Here is a 20,443-nt window from a genome sequence, read left to right as displayed (position 1 = left end):
TATCAGGAGTGACGAATGCTCAATCTATCATTAACTATCCTGCGGTTACTTTATGTGATACCCAACCCTGCACTCACACACCCCAAGGCCTCCCCTGTAGTGGATCGTGCTCGCACAAAATCAGAGCATCACACTCCATTTCCAGAATCACTAATTAATGATTGTTTGAGACTGAGAATTACTTATACCTACTAACACCAATGAGATGAACAGTTGACACTTAGACAAATCTATCCATACTGTTATCTCAAGTCGGGTCCCAATCCTAATGAACTTCACCGGATCCATGTAACTGTCTAGATATCTTCATATCTAAAGCTTGTGAGACCAGCTCTCTGTCTCGACAGAAAATACTGTTACATGCAAGTCTCAACAATAATATGCCAACCCCTTTAACATATTACTTGACTTGAGTTGATTTTAAGTTTATTAACTTATAATAAAGTATAATCTCATTTCATGCTTGTATGAACACTTTATAACTACTTCAAATTAAACCTTGGATTACTTTTACTTACAAAAGATTAATGTCTTTCATATATAGTTTTAATCATACTATATCTTATTAAAACAAATGATTTAAATAAACAATTTATTCATTAATATTTATATCGTAAAACAATTGTCTATAGGATATAAAACTCCAACAGGAATGACCTCCTCTTTCTCTAGCTCTTTTCCCACAACTTGCTTTGAGACTGAGTTATCATTTGATTGCACTTCTTTGCCACTCCTCAATGTGATAGCACTAACATTCTTCCTAGGATTCACCTCGAGTTGGGATGGAAGATGTCCATAATCTTGGATTCCAACTTGCTTATTGAAGTCGCCATTTGGCTCATCTGGTTCTCCAAGTTCTGGATGATTTTCCTAGTATCTTGTTGGAACGTCAAAGTGTTTTGCTAAAATTGTTGCACATTAGTAGCTATAGCAGTAACAATTTGTTCTAAAGTCATACCTTGCTTAGGATGAGCTTGTTGTATAGGAGCTTGTGCTATAAGTTGGAAACCTTGTTGTTGAAAATTGTGTTCTTTGGACTATAATCGAAGTTTGGGTGATCTCTCCACCCGGTATCATAAGTAGGTGAATATGGGTCATATCTCCTTTGATTTTGCTGATTTTGAAAATTCCCCATAGCATTGACTTGTTCTTCCTCTCGGAGAGTGTGACAAGCATCAGTTGGATGGTTTGGACTCGAACAAATTCGACAAGTTTTTACTTGTTGAGTGTTTCTCTATAATGCTTTCTGCACAAGTGAAGTAAGAATATCAAGTCGTTTATCAAGTCGTTTTTCAACTGAAGAGTTACTTACCTCATTCACTTTAATTCCAGACATATCCTGGCGAGAGCCAAACTGTTGAGCATTAACTCTTGTAATTAGATTCCTTGCTTCAGTGAGAGTTTTGTCCACTAAGGCTTCACCACTAGCAGCATCCCTGTCAGATAAGATTAGACCTTTATAAAAATATCGAATTAAAAGTTGGTCACTTATCTGGTGGTTGGGACAGCTGGTGCACAATTGATTGAACCTCTCCCAATACTTATGAAGATTTCCTCCAGTGATTTGGCGAATTCCAGATATATCCTTTAGGATTGGAGTAACCCTTGAAGTTGGAAAAAAATTCTCATTCAAAGAAGAAGGTAAAGAGTGACATTTACGTTTAAAAAAATGTAATCTAAACAACAATAAAAAGACATTAAAATAAACGAATATGTCATCTGAAAATAAATCCATTGACATTATTGATTAAGACCTATGCCATTTGAAACAAGCTACAACAACAGAAATTATTATAAAAATTGTTATCACGAATACCAATATGCCAATTTCCCATATATCTACTTGACGTTTTCAATTATTAGTATGTCATGTGATGACATTAAAGGTGATGATAATAATAAATAAGCTGCATCGTAACAAGAGTAATATGACAGTACACATTCGTGCCTTCACATGACAGAACGTAACCATCGTCTGAAGATGCATCAGACGGCAGCGAGCCCCGTGACAAATTTATATCTTGCGGGATGACGATTTTTAACCGTCGTCTGAAAGGCTATTTGGTGTAGTGAAATGATTTTGCTCTGGGTTCGGCTGGTTTGAGTTTGAAAACTTAACTTCCCTCCAAAAGTTAAGAGTTTCATGTGGAAAGCTTACACCAACTATCTCCCCAACTGTCTCAAAGGAGTTCCCATAGAAAATAGGTGTGTTTCGTGTGACCAATTAGGAGAGCATAAACATGCATATTTTTATGGACTGTAAGTTTGTAGAGGATTGTTGGAGTTCAATCTGCTATGATATCACTAATATTCAAGTCTATGATTTCTCTAGTTAGGTCTCAATGATGCTATGTTGGTTCTTGTTGCAATTGATGAAGGAGCAGTTCTACATGGTTCTATGGGAAGCTTGGAATCAACGTAATAACTAGCTTTAGAATGGCAAGATGATTTCAGCGCCCCGATTTGTCTCCAATGCGTTTGATTTTCTTGTTGAGTTTCAGTCGAGATGTCAAAAGGGGGAAGGGTAGCTAGTTTAGTGGCTATAAGATGGAGGTTTCCGGCAACATGAAGTCTGCATGTCAGTATTGATGTTGCAAATAATGATAGAGGAAATTAAATGATACGAGGAGAGTCAACAAATTTTGGACTCATAATTATAGGAATTGTTGGTCAAAGTTATTTATGAAGACGCTTTGAATTACGAATTGTTCGACTCACTTTTTTTTTCCAACATTCTATAATTTCCAAAATTTTAAAAATTCTAGCATTCTAATTTAATAAATCTTCAATGTAAAACTTATTTTATTAAAAAATGAATAAAAAATATTTTTTTCAGTAAAATTATAGCCTTATAAACTTTATGAATATGCTATTGTAATATTAATTCGAAAGGTGCCTTCTATGATTACTTTGTTTTTGACAAAGTACAATTACTTCGTGTGTTTTCACCATTGGATGATGGAACATAAAATTAATCCAATGGTGAAAACACATAAAGTAAAGCTTACTTTGTAAAAAACAAAGTAAGCATAGCCTTTACCTAATTCAAAAATATTATAATATTAAATAATAATAAATAATTATGTTTCAAAAAAAAGGAAAAATAAATAATTAAAGTTGATAATCTAATATGCACAAAAATATATATATATACTACAAAAGTTTTAATTATACATATACTACAATTTTATTATAAATATGTAGACTAAAATAAGGATAAAGTAAAAAAAAAAAAATACTTGTAATTTACTCTATTTGCAAATAGAGATCTACTCTATTTGCAAATAGGAATCGATGGTTTAAAAATTTACAAATAGAGTTATGTGGTACATTTTCTTATGGTTAAAAAATTTACAAATACAGTTATGTGATACACAGTTATGGTTAAAAAGTTTTTAAAACAATTATCAAGGAATAAATTTGATAAAATTAAAATTGAATGTCATAAATGAGTTTTAATGGTTCTCAATATTATCAATAGCCAAACAAACCATAATACCAAATTCTTAAAAAAATGTTAAAAAGAAAGAGTAGGAATCAAAATTGAAATCTGCGGATGCAAAGGAACGAAATGAAATATGACATGCAATTGTGCAAAAAACGAAACGAAATGAAAAGGTTAGCAACTACTTATTTTGAAACTAAGTAATAACTAAAAAAAGCAAATTTCCATCAGAAATATTAAAGAATATTAGTAAAGATGAACCTAAAAATATATAAACATAGAAATGTTGTATTTGCCAAATTGTATTGCTCTGAAAAGAAGATGGAGCTGAATGACATGCCAAGAACCCCAAAAATGATATACATTTTCCAACCTAAGCTTCTTTGCCCCAATATCGCCATAGCAGCATATGGTCCTATTTTGATGAGAGCATTAACTGTTGCTTTTCTCTATATTATTCTAATTCCTATCAACCAGAGTAAATCCCCCATCTGGATACCCAAAAAACAAAACAAAAGAAAAAAAAAAAAAAAAAAAGTGTTAGTAACCTAATTAAAAAAAAAAAAAATTGCAGTAAAGTCAGCACTCAAATCATAAGAATCAACAAGTCAAATGAACCATAAGTGATAAGAATAAACATTGTAGTAATGATAACAATTATATAAACCAACCCTCATTGCAAGAAGTCAAGTCTAAAATCAAGGCTTACATGTACATATAATCTGAAGGCAAAAAGCTGGAATTCCCCGCCAACAGCATCAAGTTTCAACTCTATGGCTAACCAAACCCAAAACCTTCACTAGCTTCATGTATAGCAAGCAGCAAACGTTCTTGAAGTTGTCCCTTGGAGGTGTACTCTGGAAGGTCAAGTTGGTTGAAGCTGAAAACACAAAAACGTTCAATATTATAATCATTTCCAGCATTAGAAGCATATTATGTGCTCTCAATACGATCTATATTCTGAACCAACCATGTGTGAGCTGAAGGTAACCGCTCAGGAGCTCCATATGCCTTGTGAATCTGAAATCTTTGAGGACCTGAAATGCCCTGTAACGCTTTGAAACCCTCCAACGGAACCTGGAAGCGAACAATATCTCTTAGAAAATCGATCTACCAAAAAACTATTTTAAATACAGAAGGACAGAATGGCCAAAACAAATCCAATCCAGCGAGACACAACGAAATCTGCATGCAATTGTCGAGTAACAAAGTAAGCAGAAGTTCAACAATTACCTTTGATGTTCCAGTAACAAATTGCAGCAATCTTGCCATGTCTTCCTTATTGAAAACTTTAACTACCTCCCAAAACCATTGAACAACACTAGATGCTGAAGTATAGCCAGTATACTCAGTATTGGCTTTTAGATCATCCACTGTAAGGAGAATGGCATCACTCATATACCCGCAAAGAAAAACCAAACTGAACAAATGTAACACATTAATAAAAGGAAGCCAACTTACAATCAATTTCAGGAAGTCCACTGATTAATAGTTCAAGCTCTTTATCATTAAAAATTGAAATAAGTGCCCGGGGAACCAATTCATTGAAGCCCTCAAGGAAGGAATTGATTTGAGGACGAATAGCATTTGTCAAGATATGGTCAGCAACAAGGTCAACATACTCATGTTTTGTTTCTTCTGTAACCCGTATGTTTCTTCCTCCAGGTTTGAGCTCATAATCAGTTACCTTTTTCAATCACAATAATGTAAATAAATCAAAGGTAATACTAAAATTCATGTTTAAGTTGAACACTAACAGCCTAGAGGCTCATACAAACACACAAGTGCAAAAGAATAAAGGTTTAACATCACTAAATTACCTCTGTTTTCTCATAAAGGATGTGCTTTTCCTCATCAGCATCCATGCTGAATGTCAAGTCAGGTATGTCACTCACATCATTCTGAAACATATTATATAAGGATAGGAGCATCATTTGTCAGAAAACATTCTTCCCATGGATAAAGTATATGCATAAAAACAAGACAGACAAAACATCAGGTATTGATTTCACTCACCTCCAGCATCCACTTCAAGTTCTTGTAATAATCAGGATCAACAGCCTCTATGTCATGGTAAGTAACTTTTACCCCAAGAATGTGCTTGTAGAAAGATCGTGTAAAATAAACATCCAGAAGTTGCCCATCAAAAAGTGCCTTTGCAACCTACAAAATGACCATCACATGCAAACGTCAAACATCTTAGAGAGACGGTATTATTTGCAAATCCATAGCTTAGATATCTTTAGTTTTGGAGAATTACCACTCGTCCAACAAACTTGAAGTATGAAAGGTGTTCAGTCTGAAAGACAGAATTTGGATTTGGTTGGAACGTCGCATTATTCCCCACAGTGGTAAAAAGTAATGCACCCTTGTCAAATATTACCCTTGAAAGTAGTTGATACCATTCTCTGGTCAAACCTCCAGCATCAATACCTTCCTCACCTTGAAACTGTACATTCAACCGTCCCTTCAGATCTTGACTAGGTCGCATCCTCAACTGATTGTATGAATCCTCTAAAACATATGCCCGTCGTACACTTATCCGCAGAGGACCAGAGAGGTGTTGCTCATGCTGTTGCCTTATTCTTGAGCGGAAATATGCTCTCTTGTTGTCAAACTCAATCAGTCTCGGAGCTTTCAGCATCATAGAAAGTGATGTCTCCAACAAGCCAGGATTCTGTCTTATGAAAGTATTCAATAGCCGACGGTGCTTCTCTGCAAACTTGGAAAAAGTGGTAGCACCATCCAACTTCCTGTGAAAATCTGCAGTTCCTGTTGTGGTTGAGGAAGCAGAACCACCAACTGACTCTTTGACTTCTCTAGCAGTTACATCAATTTGGTCTTGCTGCATCATGGAATAGTTTGCTTGTAGCTTTTCACACAAAACAAAGAACGCTTCAATAAAAGGAAGCAATCTCTGGGTCCCAGGGGGAAGAGGAGAAGAAGATGTTCCCTGCACAGGCTCCCCAAAATTCATATTTGGCATAGTTGGACTAAAGGATCCCTGACCCAGCTGTGTCTCAGTAACACTGATGCATTCACTCAATTCTCGCCACAATGGGTCAAGTGCAACATTTAAGTTCCACATGGTGATTTGCTCCTCTTGTTCTTCATCACCTTCCAGCACCACATTCTCATCAACACTGGAAGAGGTAAGTGAGCTGAGTGCCTGTAGCACACGAAGAATAGCAGCACCAGCCATGGATCCAGCACTGAGACCCAACATGTGTGTATTCCTCAGGGTGACAAGTTCACTGACAGCTGAATTGCTTAAACTATGAGCTAACACTGAAAGTTCAGATGTAAAGAACTTCCGATGTGATATTGCCACTGAAGCCAACTTCTTCAGCACTTCTCCAGCTAGCATATAAACTTTATCAGACTGCCTGAATCAGTTAAAATAAAATATTAGTTCTCACTGTCGGCTACATTGCATTGTAACAACAAAAAGAGAATTGGAGAAAACAGGGCAGGAAAAGAGAAGATACAGAAGCATACGACTGGTGCATTTCTCATCATCACAAGTTATAAAAGAAAAACAAGACAGAATATTCAGATATAAGAAGCAGTCTGAACAGTACCCTTCATGACCAAGAAGGCTGCACAGATTGTGCAAATCAGGTAGTGGCAGCTGCAGGAAAATACTGCAAGTATCGATTACCCTCTTCCCATCTGAAGTAGACAACTCAGCTTTAGACTTATCTTCTTGACTAATCTCTGTTTCCAATGGGGGATCTTTCTGAATATCACCTGAAGCTTCATCGACAGTTTGCTTTTCAGAATTTGCAGTTACCTGTCCAGATAAGGTCCGAGACTCTACTTTTTGAGCAGCTGTGTAAATTACCACTTGAAGCAATCCCATAACCTGGACCGTGAAAAGAAAATAAATTACCAAAGAAAATACTGTGGTCATATGAAAAAGCTACAAAAGATTGCTAAAGCAATGATGTGAACATAAATTGGAACATTTTAATAATCTCAATTGCATACTTAGTAACATAAAAAAGAAAATTTCAGAAAATTTTCTGTTTTCATTAATTTATTAATTTTACTAATAAAAAATCATATATGGAAAAAGTAAATAGGAATTAATACTAGTAATAAATAAATCATTAATTAATATTAGCAAGTACTAATGGAAAAAAAAGTAAATAATATTAAATATTTAATAATAAATATTAATGAGTTTAAAATTCAATACAATTTAAAATAAGTAGGTAAAGTTTAAAACAAAATTCAAGGAAATTTATTTTTATAAAACAGTCAAACAGAGATTTTGCTTTACCTGTTCAAGGTGCGCTGTGCTTCGTAAAAATAGTGGTCGATTCAAGAGCTTCAAGAACAGTATCAGAGGAACATCATCTGCATTTACGAAAGGTTTTGACGGAACATCTCCATCCTCAATTTTCTCTTTACCCTTATCTATCTTAGTCTCTATATGCCTATAACTTAACTGCTCCGGAACAATTGACGGATCCAAGTAGAACAACATATTTCCAATATATGAATGATTAGTAGCCAAATATGTCAAAATTTCAAGAACTCGATGCAAAACCAATGGTGGAAGACCTGTAGGGTAGAAAAAACCTGGATAAGTTGATCTAATACATCAAGTCACAGATTACAAAAGATTTCTAAAGGACCAAAGAAAATACCATCCAACAACTGTGATCGACCATAAACGACATTCGATGGACAGCCATAAAGCCTTTGGGAGTTAATTGTTGCCAATCCACTAACTGACCCTTCAGCCTCAGGTTTAATCATATCAAGCAAGAGACGAACTAAAGTTGCTCTCGTAGTGCTATGCGCACAAAGATTTAACAGAAGTCTTTGCAGAAGGCCTTTTCCAAGGGGCTATGCAAACCAAAAAGAAAAAAAATATTAATGTTGGTACTTATAATTTTTGAGAGACATGACATTGCAAAACAAATAAATTGCTCTAGCTAAAGCTTATAACAATCTTCCCATTTAATTTTAATAAAAATATTTAATATAATTCAACCTATTGTTAATATATAATACAATTCATGTATTTAATATAAAATTCAATAGAATTTTAAATTTGACTTTTCATAGTTATCACCCCACTAAAGAAGTATCTTGTAATAGGTCTTGTTCCCGGTCGGGACACTAAACATGAAGTAAGAATTCTACACATTAAACATCAACTTAAGAATTAAATTCTTCATTAGTATTAAACATCTACTAAGAATAATGAACGTCAGTTACCTGTGCCAGACGTAGAAGGTGGATCAAAGCTTTCAAAGCATTGGCATCTAGAAGTGGCGTGCCTTCAATTTCTTTCACTTTCATGCTATTTGTAATGGAAGATGCTGCTCTCCGCCCAATGGTTACTCCAACGCCCCTGTCCATCACTGTCTGCCTATCAAACCCCAAACCATTTCGACGACTAGACAGCCTGTGGCTGCCTCCAAACAGGCTACGAGCCTGATAATGGCTCATTGCTCGATCTCTTAGCATTTGCGCTTCAGCTAGCAGTGGAGACGGTAATGCCGATAAAACTGCTTCAGAAGAAGTCAGAAGCACCTGGATAAAAAGAAAAACATGAAAAGGGTTATCACTGGTCAGTACAAGAAAAATCACAAAGATGAAAAGACGAACCTCTTCGCGCAACTCAGCAGGGAAAGTAGCAATTATGGAAGCATTATCCATGTCAACAGGTTGTCCTTCAGCCTGCTGGGCAATCCTCTGGGCTCTCTGTTGTGCTAGAACTTCAGCTTGGATATCTGGGGGAAGGGCAGCCAAAAACTCAGGATCAATATCATCAACAGCAGGTGGAGTATAAGTTGGAGGTTGAACAGACTGGGCTTGCTGGGAAGCTAGAACTTCTGCCCGTAAATCTTCTGGCAAAGCCTCTAAGAATGTTGGATCGATTGCACTTGCACCCGAAGCCTCGTTATTTGCACTAGCTTGGTCAGCATGACTAGCTTCCTCAGAAATCAGAGTCTCATGCCGAGACAGTGGTGCATCCAAAACATGCTCTGTAGCAGGAAGACGCTGCTCAGCTTGGTTGCCTTCAGCATCTATACTATCCATATCAACATCTACATTTGTATGATCCAAATTACGAATCACCAAACCAGAATCCCTTATTCGCCCAGAAGCATCATAAGCTACAGTCTGAACAGGCACATCATGGAGACTTGCAGGCACTTCAGAAACCCCTGCACATTGCAAAGGAGGATGGCAACCAGTGGATGAGTTGACAAGCTCGGGCATTATCTCTACTTGATCACCAGCGTTGTCATTGCCCTCCCTAGTTTCCATATTATCCTGACCATTTGGTGTACTGTTAAGAGAAATTGTTTGAACTAACATTGGCACCTGCACATGTAGGCATTCACCTGCATCTTCAACCGAAGATGGGGGATTTATTTGCTCTTGGCAAGAAACAGTTTCAACTGCAGGAGCAAGTTCATGTATCACTTCATTACCATTTTCTTGTTGTTGAACTTCCGTTTGCTGACTGCTAGTGTTATCACCTTCAACCAATACTTGCCCATCATTGGATGGAGGATCATTTGATGGTTGACTATCCTGCAATCCTGGATGCTGGGACTGCCTTTCAATAGGATCACTTGCAGGAGCAAGACTACGCAACTGAGATACAAACTGCCCTTCTACAGATTGTGCAATCACAGTAGCCTGGGAACTTGCTTGGGGAAGACCATCATCAGTCCACCGACCATCAATTGGACCTCGTCTACCCTGTATATGCAATGAATCCATTCCTGTAGAATAATCAGTCAAAGGTGGGGGTGCTGCACTACCCAAACGATCACCAAAAAGACTACTTGGCACGTGATCATATGGAATAACAGGAGCATCAAACATGTAAAAGTGAGCCACATCAAAGCTACCAGATGATAGAGCTTCCAAATCCCTAAATGAATGTCCACCTGATGACCACATAGAAACCAGATCCCCAGACTGTGATGGCCTTAAGAGAAGAGGATGTTGAAATCCATTTACTTCTCTAACCGATCGCTCAAAGGAAGACCTACCACTCTGACGCCGACGCTCAAAACCCAAAGGCCTGCGAAGACCAAAAAGGTCATCCACATTCACCCCTTCAAAAGGCTCAGCTGCAACATCAATTAGATTGCTAGCAGCACCAGGTTGGCCTAGGACCTGCAAATGATCTAGCCCATCCAGAGCTTCCCTCCACCTTACTTCTATCACGCGATGCTCATGAAAATCATCATCTTCATCAATCATGTCATCATTGAAGTCATCACCCAGACCAGCATCATCATGGTCTTCGACGTCAGTATCTGCAAGAGACATCATGCCAGCACCATCTTCAGCAATATCCTCATCCTCGTCCTCTCCATCATCATCATCCTCGTCTTCCTCACCCTCATCTCCCATATCATCATCCTCATCATCACCCATATCATCATCTGCCCTATTCTCCACCCGAAAAGTCATATCAATTTGATCAGTGTTGTGTAACACACCACCTTCTTCCATCTCTTCACGCAAGAAATCCAACCCAATCTCCATAGGTGGGTTGTTCACCATTGTTTCTTCCACTTCTATCCGCATTTCTTGCTGAACAGACTGATTATGGTGTGCATCTTGATTACCCTCGTTTTGAGAAGGAACTTGGCATTGCAGTTCTTCCGTCTGCACCGCATTAGGCACATCTGCAGAGTTGTTAACATTCTGATTTTGCTCTACTGTTCCAGCAGCTGATGTAGTTGTATGATCATCATGCCTCCCATTTGATTCGATACTTCTCTTCTTGTTCAGACCCTCAGATTTGAGGACTTGCTCACTTGAATTAGCAGCTCTAGTAAGACTTTCCAAAGCCTTCAGCAAAAGATTAACGATCTTGGGAGCATCAGGATGATCCAAATCAATAACTTGAAGAATACCTGTTAGACACTGTACCATTCCACCATCTATCATGCTATTTGCTATATCTGGTGAACATCCAGAACCAGGCAAGTTGCCAGATGATGTATTTTTTGATAAAATAGAATACACCAAATCAGCAAATGCAAAAACCTTTTTGTCGGGCAATAAAAGGCTTTTACTAGAATTGCTTGCAAAGTTTGAGAAAGACGACATTGCTTTCACAAGTTCATTAATCACTCGCCTTCGTCCTTCTCCAGATCGGCCACACAAAACCACCAGAAACCATGAAGCCTTTTCAAACAATTTGTCTCTCCATTCATCAGGCCCTGCAGATTTGTCAGTCGATATTGGAAGTAACCAATGTAAGACATGATGAATTATCCCACCATGTCCGGAACAATCTGCTTGATTAGATCCTCGGAGTTGGCATTGTTCTGAATCCCGCCTCAATATCACTCCCACTGCATGTACATACATAAGTAGGATATCACTGAATAGCTTGAGAACAAAAGTCACCTTTGCTAGAACAGCGGATTTTTCAGAATCAGAGCACAATTTTCTTGCCTCATCAACCTTGGATTTTCCTTTCACTTTGGTGGCAGGTTCATCCACCTCCATAGAAGTTGAATCACTAGCACAACCTTCCTCACTTCTTGGAGGAGGGTATTTCAAAACTATGTCAAGGAGCTGATCAATTACTTGAGTGAGATTGACAGGAATCTTTTTATGGCCTTTGACACATTTACCCGAACCATCATGTACCTTGTTCTCAGAAATCCGAACAGAATCTTCCACGCCATGTGCTTTTGATTTTTCCTTCTCCTTTTCCTTTGACAACACCACAAGAGTCCTCCCTCCTGATGATTCCAACTGACAAGCTGCAGCTGCAGCTTTCATAAATACCACAGGATCTCTAGAGATAACAGGTGCCATTGTTGTCAAAAATGTCCGTGGGTTAGTACGTCCTGCATGCCTGTTTCCAATCAAAGTTTGTCGAATTTCCAATTCCATAGCCGTTTGCAAAGTCTGAGGGTCTTCAATCAGGTGTCGAACAATAGCAGAAGCCACTGTATCATATCCAGGGAAAAAGCAAGTCCTTGGAAGACTAAAAACTGCAGCTAAGCCTCCATTTTCAAGAAACTGCAGAGCTAGAATATGAGTTTTTGTCAAGCGAGCACATAACTGTAAAACAGCCTGCATAATGACAGCAGGAACATGCTGCTTTATTAAGTCACAAGCAAGTTGCAGCACCATATGACTCTGTTCGATAGTCAAATAACCTGTAGACTTCCCCAAAATTTTCTCCAATGATGACTCAGTTTCTCTTACAGGAACATCTGAAGCCAAACTCCCATCTGTAATTGGGGCAGCAACTGAAGAATCTGGCAAAGAACCTGTATGAGTCCCCTCCACAGCTTCAGAAGATATTCTGGGCCTAGACTGTAGCATGTTATCTAGTACAAGCAGTAAAGAACTAATGCATTTTGGGACAAGAATCTCACTTGCTGAGGCATTGCTAGCCTTAAAATTCATGAGGACATCAATTGTAGTAGGTACAATACCATTCTCTGCAGCAATTTCTCGTACAGTTCCATCCTCAAACACAAGTAATGCTAAAATATGTGATATCATACCCAAAGCATTAGAATCCTTTGAGAAATCCAAAGGACAAAGCTTTAATTGCTGAATAAGATAAGATGCCACCTTTGGACGGTCTTCTCCTTTGTTCCGATTGCAAAGGGTCACCAACAAATCTGTCAATGAGAATGCAATTGTATCAATACTTTGAAACAGCTTCAGTGATGCAGCAAGAATATCATCAACAGGAGGTGCCTTCATTTGTGCTTCATCTGTCAGTAGATCTATTGACTTGTCCACATTGTCAACTTTAGCTCCTTCAGATGAGCTCCCAAGTGAGAGAGCAAGTGCCCGAGCCAACTCATCATCCTCCTGTACAGGATCCTCGGCATGACTGAACAACCACTCCATGGCAAGTTCAACACTATTTGTTTCTACTCGTCTCAGTGCTTCCTCTGCTCTTGCCCTTGAAAAACCCATTTCAACAATAGTTGCAATAGTACCCTCATCAGGTGGCGGTGGCAGAAATCTCTGACTTGTGCTTCCTGCAACACCATTGCGATTCCGTTTGACATCACCAACACCCGAATATATATGTGTCACAGCTGAAATAATAGAAGCAACAAAACCCATACTACAATTTGGAAACGTAGGATGGTTCCAAACAGGCAATATTACATCCAAAACCTGAGACTGCAACATCCGTACGAAGACTTCCGGATCCCTCGGAACAGGAAAGAGACCAATTGACAAACCAACTGCAACTGGTTGAACTAGTAGCTGAGCCTGGGACGTGGAGGATGCAGGTAAGAGTAAAGAGGAGTTGACAAAGCACTCAAGAACACGACAATAGCTTTGTAATGTGTCAAGCAGCCATTTACTGTGAGATAATTTACTTCCTTCACTAGCCTTCTCATGATCTGCACCAGGTGTTGGAAAAGGGTAAGGTAAAGTCCACAACAATTGACTTGTGGCCTCAAATGTAGTAAGCAGCTCCTTAAAGGTCCCATGTACATAAAAATTATTAACCATTGCTGTGTAACAAGTTCGACGCCTGCTGTCAAACGTAAGTGTTGCCATATCATCCACAATCATTCCAAGATATCTACATTTCACTGACAGTGACATATCAAGTCCAGATGTCGAATACCCAGAAAAACTGAGAGCCTCAAGAAATATTTTAGCAAGGGCAGTTCCAAGGGTTTTTGCAGCTGAACTCAATGATCCTACATCAGCTCTCCGACGGTTTGGTGAGGTAAATCCCTTAACTAGGGCTGTGAAGAAAGAGCGAAATGTGGAAACCAACTTGTTCAGAATTTCCAAGACAAGAACATCTGGACTTGTTTTCTTGGCCTCTTGTGATGATGTTTCTGGTAAATTTGCTGGAACTTCAGAATCAATGTTCAAAGAATCCAGATGTTGAGCACTCCTCCCGCCACGCATATGTTGTGCCAGCGCATGCCGACCACGATGATGTAAGCCTTCACCTGAACGGAGCATTGCAAGATATTCACGCTCTGCACCTGAGAGGAATCGAGAACCATTCCGAACAGAAACTGGATTCATGTATCTCACAACCGGAATATTTGCATCATCATCTATTTCTCTTCCAACAACATTGGAAGAAGACGTATCTGCACTATCAGTTTCTTGATCTGCACACCTCTTCTCATCCACTTTGGAATCATTACACAGAGAAATTTGCCAAATCACCTCCCGATATGTCTTTCCAAGATCCTTCAAAACATCAGCATCTGCAACACCAAATTCAGAGACAACAGATGTAGTTCCCTTCAACAAGAAATTAGAGAGAGACAATATACCCTCAAGACTAGACAGATATCTGAGGACCTTTGTTTGTTTAGCAGATTCAACTGCTAAAAGCTGGGTTCCACCAACTGAAACTAAAATTTCATTTGTAGATCTAAGATGCTCTCTCAAGAACGAGCATACTGCCCGAGCTAAAGAAGCAGAATGCTGTTGTGAGAAGTTCTTAAAGGCAATGGATATACTCTGACCGATTGATGCTGAAAGGGGCATTAGAGGCAAGTTAAATAACTGCAGAACAGCATCAAGTCCCTTCTTCTCAATAAAAATACGGCATGTGTCGGCATTTTGAAGGATTGTCTCAAGAAGTCGAGCAACATTGCCAACACAATCAGGAAGGAATAACTCTATATTCGCCAGTGAAGTATCAAAGGGAAGCTCAGGAGTATGCTCTGAACCATCCATCCTGGTTGCATCCTTATCATCTGATGGAACTGAGGACCTTTCTTCAGAATCTGTTTCCATGGGAACAGGAGTAGAGCATGAAGAAGGATCTGAGGATGAGCAACAGGCATCAACTCCACACCCAATTTTGAATATTGAATTCAAAATTTCAATAACCATATCCACTCCATGACCACGTAGTGAGGAAGCATGGCGCATTAATTCATCAAGTCCAGTAGACAAGGACCCTGGTGTCTCACCAGCAAGGGCACGCAAATATGTCCTAGATGTAAAGATTTTCACAAAGCATCTCAAAGCATTACGATCTTTCACAGCCTGAAGACCATTATTGTTGAGGCACAAGGCATCCAAGCATTGAGGAATGCACATTATGGCTTCTGAAGAGCATAGAACACCATCCATTATAGCATCCAGAAATGCAGCAGGCAGACCAGCTGCATCTAATACAACAAAACAGGTAGGATCTTTGTGAATTAGATCACTCATGACAGTTGCAGCAAGTGAAAACACCCCGCCACCAAAATCTTTTGCTCTTCTAAAAATTATGCATAAGCATTGTGGCAATAAACTCTCCTCAGATCCATAGAAACGAGATGTATTACCAGGGGCATATGTTCCAAGTGAGATAGCACGTAAGAGAGCTTTCATAAGTAACCGCCGGTGATAGGTAACCAAAGCCACAGAATACATAGGATGTACATTATCCAGCTCAGCGGGAACACCTGAAACTACTTGTAGACTTCTCCCCACCAGATCAGGATCTCCAGCTTGTTTCAACCCATTTTCCAAATAAGATACTTCTACTTTCAGTCGGGAGATAGTATCATCTAAACCACCCAACTCTCTAAAAAGTGTGGCAGCAGGGTTGCTGAAATCCATGAAAGTTTCTAGAATATGCACAGTAGTGGCAACCAAATGCAAGTGTTGTGGATCTGTATCCTTAAGGAGAGGCAGAAGAGTAGGGATAAACCCAGCCTCACGCATGGCTGAACAACCTGATGATGATGAGACTAAAACAGTGACGAGAGACAATAAAGCCTCTGCAAAAACAACAGACCATTTTGATGCGCCACTAATAACAGAATCAATAGATTTCTGCATAAGGCTAGATAAGATGCCACGATGCCCACCAGATGTGACAGCAGCCAAAACTGTTGGTTGGCGGGACCGATCTTGAGAGAGAGCCACCAATGATAGGAGACATAAAATTCGGATTTTTTCAGGTACTGCATCTTCATAACTCAATAATGAGACTAACTCGTTAACAAACTCTGGCTCTGAGTTAAAGAATGAAACTAGATCATCAGCATCACTACTTGCTTGAACAAGAACAATGAAGGCATAAAGTCTAATGCATGTGTACTGGTGTCGAGAAGTTAAAGAGCCAAAAGCTCTTGCAAACCGCAATCTTGTCAGCAGAGAAAATCTTAAACTAGTTGGTACTTTGTACTCTGCAACTAACTTATTCAAAAGCTCTAAATCTGTTTCAACGCAAGCATTGACATCGGGTAAATGAATAATTTGTAGACCTTGGTAAGACTTTTCTTTCACATGGCTCTCGCTCGACTCATCCATTGCATAAAACTCAAAATGCAAAGTACAGCCTAATTCATAGGCAACAGGATCGCACCCATTTTCAACAAGACATGCAATCAACCCAAGCCCCTCTTCCTTTCCACCCCAGCCTTGAGCAAGAGAAAATAGCTTTGCATTCAGACCATTATCTCGGATGGAATATTTTCCAATAGTTTTCTTAAGAAAAGCTGCGAAAGTCTGCAGGCAAGCCTCTAGAATATCTGCATCGGTGGAAGAAAGGAGGAAAGAAAGATGCTGCTGCAACAACACAAAGAACATAGCTAAATTTAAAGGAGCATGGTGGAAAAGAAAGACCTTTTAAAGTGTACAATTTACATCTTCATTAATCTATTGATTATTGTGGTCTAGATATAAAAGAAGTAGAAAAGAATCAGAAAAGCATTCAACACAGATAAAATACTCCTAAAGGATAAAAAAATTTGTACCTCATAAGAACTATAGAAATGTTTATTCGTGCAATTCTCCAAAATGGTTCTGATAACATGGAGAATTTGAAGAACAGCTTCTCTTGGGAAGGGAGGATCAGATTCCAAAAAGTTATCCTCTACTTGCAAATCTTTTCTTGGTTTAATGTGCTTCTCAAAATATGAATCAAAATGGTTAAAAAGATCAACCCAATGATGAAAATCTCCCTGCACCAAAACCAAATTTTGCAAATAAATTAGACCATTCAAGAAAATAATTAAAATTAACATAATATTATATTAAAAAAACCTGGATTCTTATAAGATAAATCCACAAACTAACCTTGTCAAACTCCCAAACAAAACCTTTTAGGGGTTCTTCAATATTCTCAAGTGGCGTAGAAGTAACACTGCTGATAAATGATTTGATTTTGGGAGGCTGAATACAAACAACAAAAGAACCCAAAAAAAGCTGTTACAGCATTTGCAAAAATTATAAGTTCCAAGCAAAACACGGAACAAAAATAAAGAGCACACGGAAAACCAACTCATACAGGATATTAGATGACCTAGAAACTCCAATTTTCTCCACATGAACGCAACAGGTAAAAACATAGACCTCAACAATAAAATTTTATAAACTAATTAATATCTATCATTAGTTCTGGAAATAGTATAGTTCACAAGCATTTAGCTTGTTGACTGGTAAAGGAAAGCAAATTCAAAGGCAGTAGCAAAAAGCATGTTTTCCAACTATCATACTCCCATAAAGTAAATTCCTTGCAGTTTTAAAACCTCCCAATTGATATACACGCCTGCATTCGTCATTACTTCTCAGTAATGACCAATCCAGCCTCCAGAAAAATTGACCCAAAAAGGCAATTTTAGATGCCCTGTTATGTTTCTAACTTATATCGCAATAAAAATATTGGGTAAAAATAAAATAAAGAAGAAAACACTAAAAACCAAGGAAATTGCTATAAAACTAAGTACTAACACATAGAAATAAGCATAAAGGCACTAAAATGTGTGAGAGTTGACAAAATTCCAAATTGGTACTTAGTTTCATAGAAGTATCTTATCCGCATAGTGGACCATTCAAGACTTGAAGTACTAATGTAAGAGGAATGGAGAGGAATGTCCACAATGATGACTAGTACTTCCAAAATTGACAACTACCATCAAAATCAGAAGACATAAACAAAAACTGTTAGAATCGAAACTATTCTAGGCAGTAAAAACAATCAGATAATAGAGATAACAAAACCATTATGAATAAGCATGATAACTGAAGCATTGAGTTAAATGACAACCACTTAATGCACCATATCACTACTGAAGTAGTGCTGGTTCTCAAATTATTCTCTAAAATGATTCCAAGGCCATTGCAATTCCTTTAAAATAAATTCTGGGTTTATACACCACATTACCACAATCATGTAACAAAACAATCCTTAAAGGAAAATAAGATAAACAAAATAAGGCTATGGACAGAAGGCGAAAAATTGTGTCTATCAACTTTCAGTGTCAAATGGGTTGACACCAACACAATACCATTAGCTACTAGTGTAAAAAAAAAACAACACCAATGCAACACAGTGAATAAACAAATAACACAATAAGGCACACCTAACCCATTTAACATGATAACAATACTCGATCTGTTAACATGAACCAACCTATGAAGTATTAACACAATCTAACATGACAAGAATATGCAATCTGTTAACATGGTCTATCGACAAGACTCAAACTTATTGGCACGACAAGAAAATCAAATAAAAATAATCTACATCAGTAATTTTTATACAAACAAACCAAGCATACAAATGAAATTCAAAACAAAATAATCATACAAATACACAAAATAATAACTATTACATTGTCAATATTTTTCACAAATAAAAATAAAAATAAAGTAAATTTGTGTTTCAACATTTAAATATATAAAAAAATAAAACTTTAAAAGGTACATTAATAATTTTTCTTAATCATTTTGGTCAATAGGTCAACCCTAAACATGATTCATTTGACACTAATACTATCTATCAAAAGTCAAACCCATTTTTATTTTGTGGTTTGTGTATAATTTTGTCACCCCAAAGAGTCATCCCGCATCAGCAACTACAACACTCAGCACTCAAATCACTAATTTATAGTCGTTTAACTAGGAATGTTTCAGCCGTTCAATCAATCATAATCTCAAATAAAGAAAACGATTCAGAAACAAAATGACCGGAATCAATTTAACAAAAAGATGCAGAGACAAATAAGTAAAAGAATACAAACTATATACCATCTCAATTATCAGCATGCAACTATGACTGGACAACAATAACATAATATTCCATAGGAGATGAGGGATGGCAAAAAAAAAAAAAAAAAAAACTTCAGAGAAACAAAGTCGATAAAATTCACAATTAAATAAAACCTAGGACAAAATAATATCATAGGCATAGTACTGATATATACACTAACCACTTCCAAAGACCTCCTCCGCTTGAGCTTCATTTTGAATCAAAGAGCATTGCAGGCACAAAAGAAAGCGATCACGAATCGATCAATCCTCTAAAATAAAAACCGATGGATGTTCTAACAAAAGAAGAGGAAAAGAGAAGAAATTAGTAACAATTGAAGACTAAAAAATCAAATTTGAACAGTAAAAAGTAGGGTTTTGCATCCACTGTTAATAATAATCGGATCCCCGATATAAAATCATAAAAGAGAGGGAAATCAGAAATTACATAAGAAAAAAAAAAGATAGATTCAGCCATCGAGAATTAGGGATTCCGTATGAGAACGATTATGTGATATATAGAGAGAGATAAACAGAGGTTTTAGAAAGAGGGACAGGGAATTGAACAAGAAATCTAACTGAGAAGAAGAAGAAAGCTGAGGAGTGTTTATATTTATATCAGAGACAGTGGCGGAACCAGAGTCCCACATGACCCAGGGCTAAAATACTTGATTTACATATAAAGGTTCTTTAGGTTTTTATCAGCAGCATTCAAAGAACAACTAAGCCTTGCCTTCATATTCAATTGAGATTACTAACCTGCCTGACCGTCGGAGTTGATTCCCGTTTCCGTCGAAGAAAAGAGCAGGTTGTGGTGGTGGAAGGAGCGGCGCCGTCGGTGGAGGAAACTGGCAATCAGTGGAGTGTCGGAAGAGAAGAGCTCTCTCTCCGATTTCCCTCTCGCGATATCGCAGATAACTCGATGGAAAAATTAGGGATTTGTTTGCAGGGAATAACAGGTGGTGTATTTTGTTGCTGCAATTCCCACTCAATGAAACGACGTCG

General features: G+C 37.8%; 1 protein-coding gene across 2 annotated transcripts; it reads right to left on the bottom strand.

Moving 5' to 3' along the window:
- Window positions 1-3,649: 3,649 nt before the first annotated feature.
- Window positions 3,650-20,386, bottom strand: LOC136219273 (E3 ubiquitin-protein ligase UPL1-like). 2 transcript variants are annotated; one of them, XM_066006604.1, is made up of 17 exons: window positions 20,198-20,386; window positions 19,621-19,734; window positions 17,486-17,581; window positions 17,164-17,370; window positions 9,071-16,975; window positions 8,678-8,995; window positions 8,101-8,302; window positions 7,731-8,014; window positions 7,027-7,310; window positions 5,706-6,831; window positions 5,462-5,608; window positions 5,266-5,346; window positions 4,907-5,132; window positions 4,679-4,818; window positions 4,416-4,522; window positions 4,155-4,325; window positions 3,650-3,936 (listed from the first exon to the last, which is right to left on the bottom strand). In XM_066006604.1, exons 2-16 carry the CDS (start codon window positions 19,651-19,653, stop codon window positions 4,223-4,225), a joined length of 11,259 nt encoding a protein of 3,752 aa, XP_065862676.1. In that variant the 5' UTR covers window positions 19,654-19,734; window positions 20,198-20,386; the 3' UTR covers window positions 3,650-3,936; window positions 4,155-4,222. The 2 variants fall into 2 exon arrangements, with proteins under 2 accessions (XP_065862676.1, XP_065862677.1); XM_066006605.1 differs by having other exon boundaries at window positions 9,071-16,972.
- Between the last annotated feature and the right edge of the window lie 57 nt (window positions 20,387-20,443).

The sequence above is a fragment of the Euphorbia lathyris genome, chromosome 2, assembly GCF_963576675.1.
Source record: "Euphorbia lathyris chromosome 2, ddEupLath1.1, whole genome shotgun sequence".
NCBI classification, from domain to species: Eukaryota; Viridiplantae; Streptophyta; class Magnoliopsida; order Malpighiales; family Euphorbiaceae; genus Euphorbia; species Euphorbia lathyris.
The sequence above is the reverse complement of the archived record's forward strand: the minus strand, read 5'-3'. Positions and strand labels throughout refer to the sequence as shown.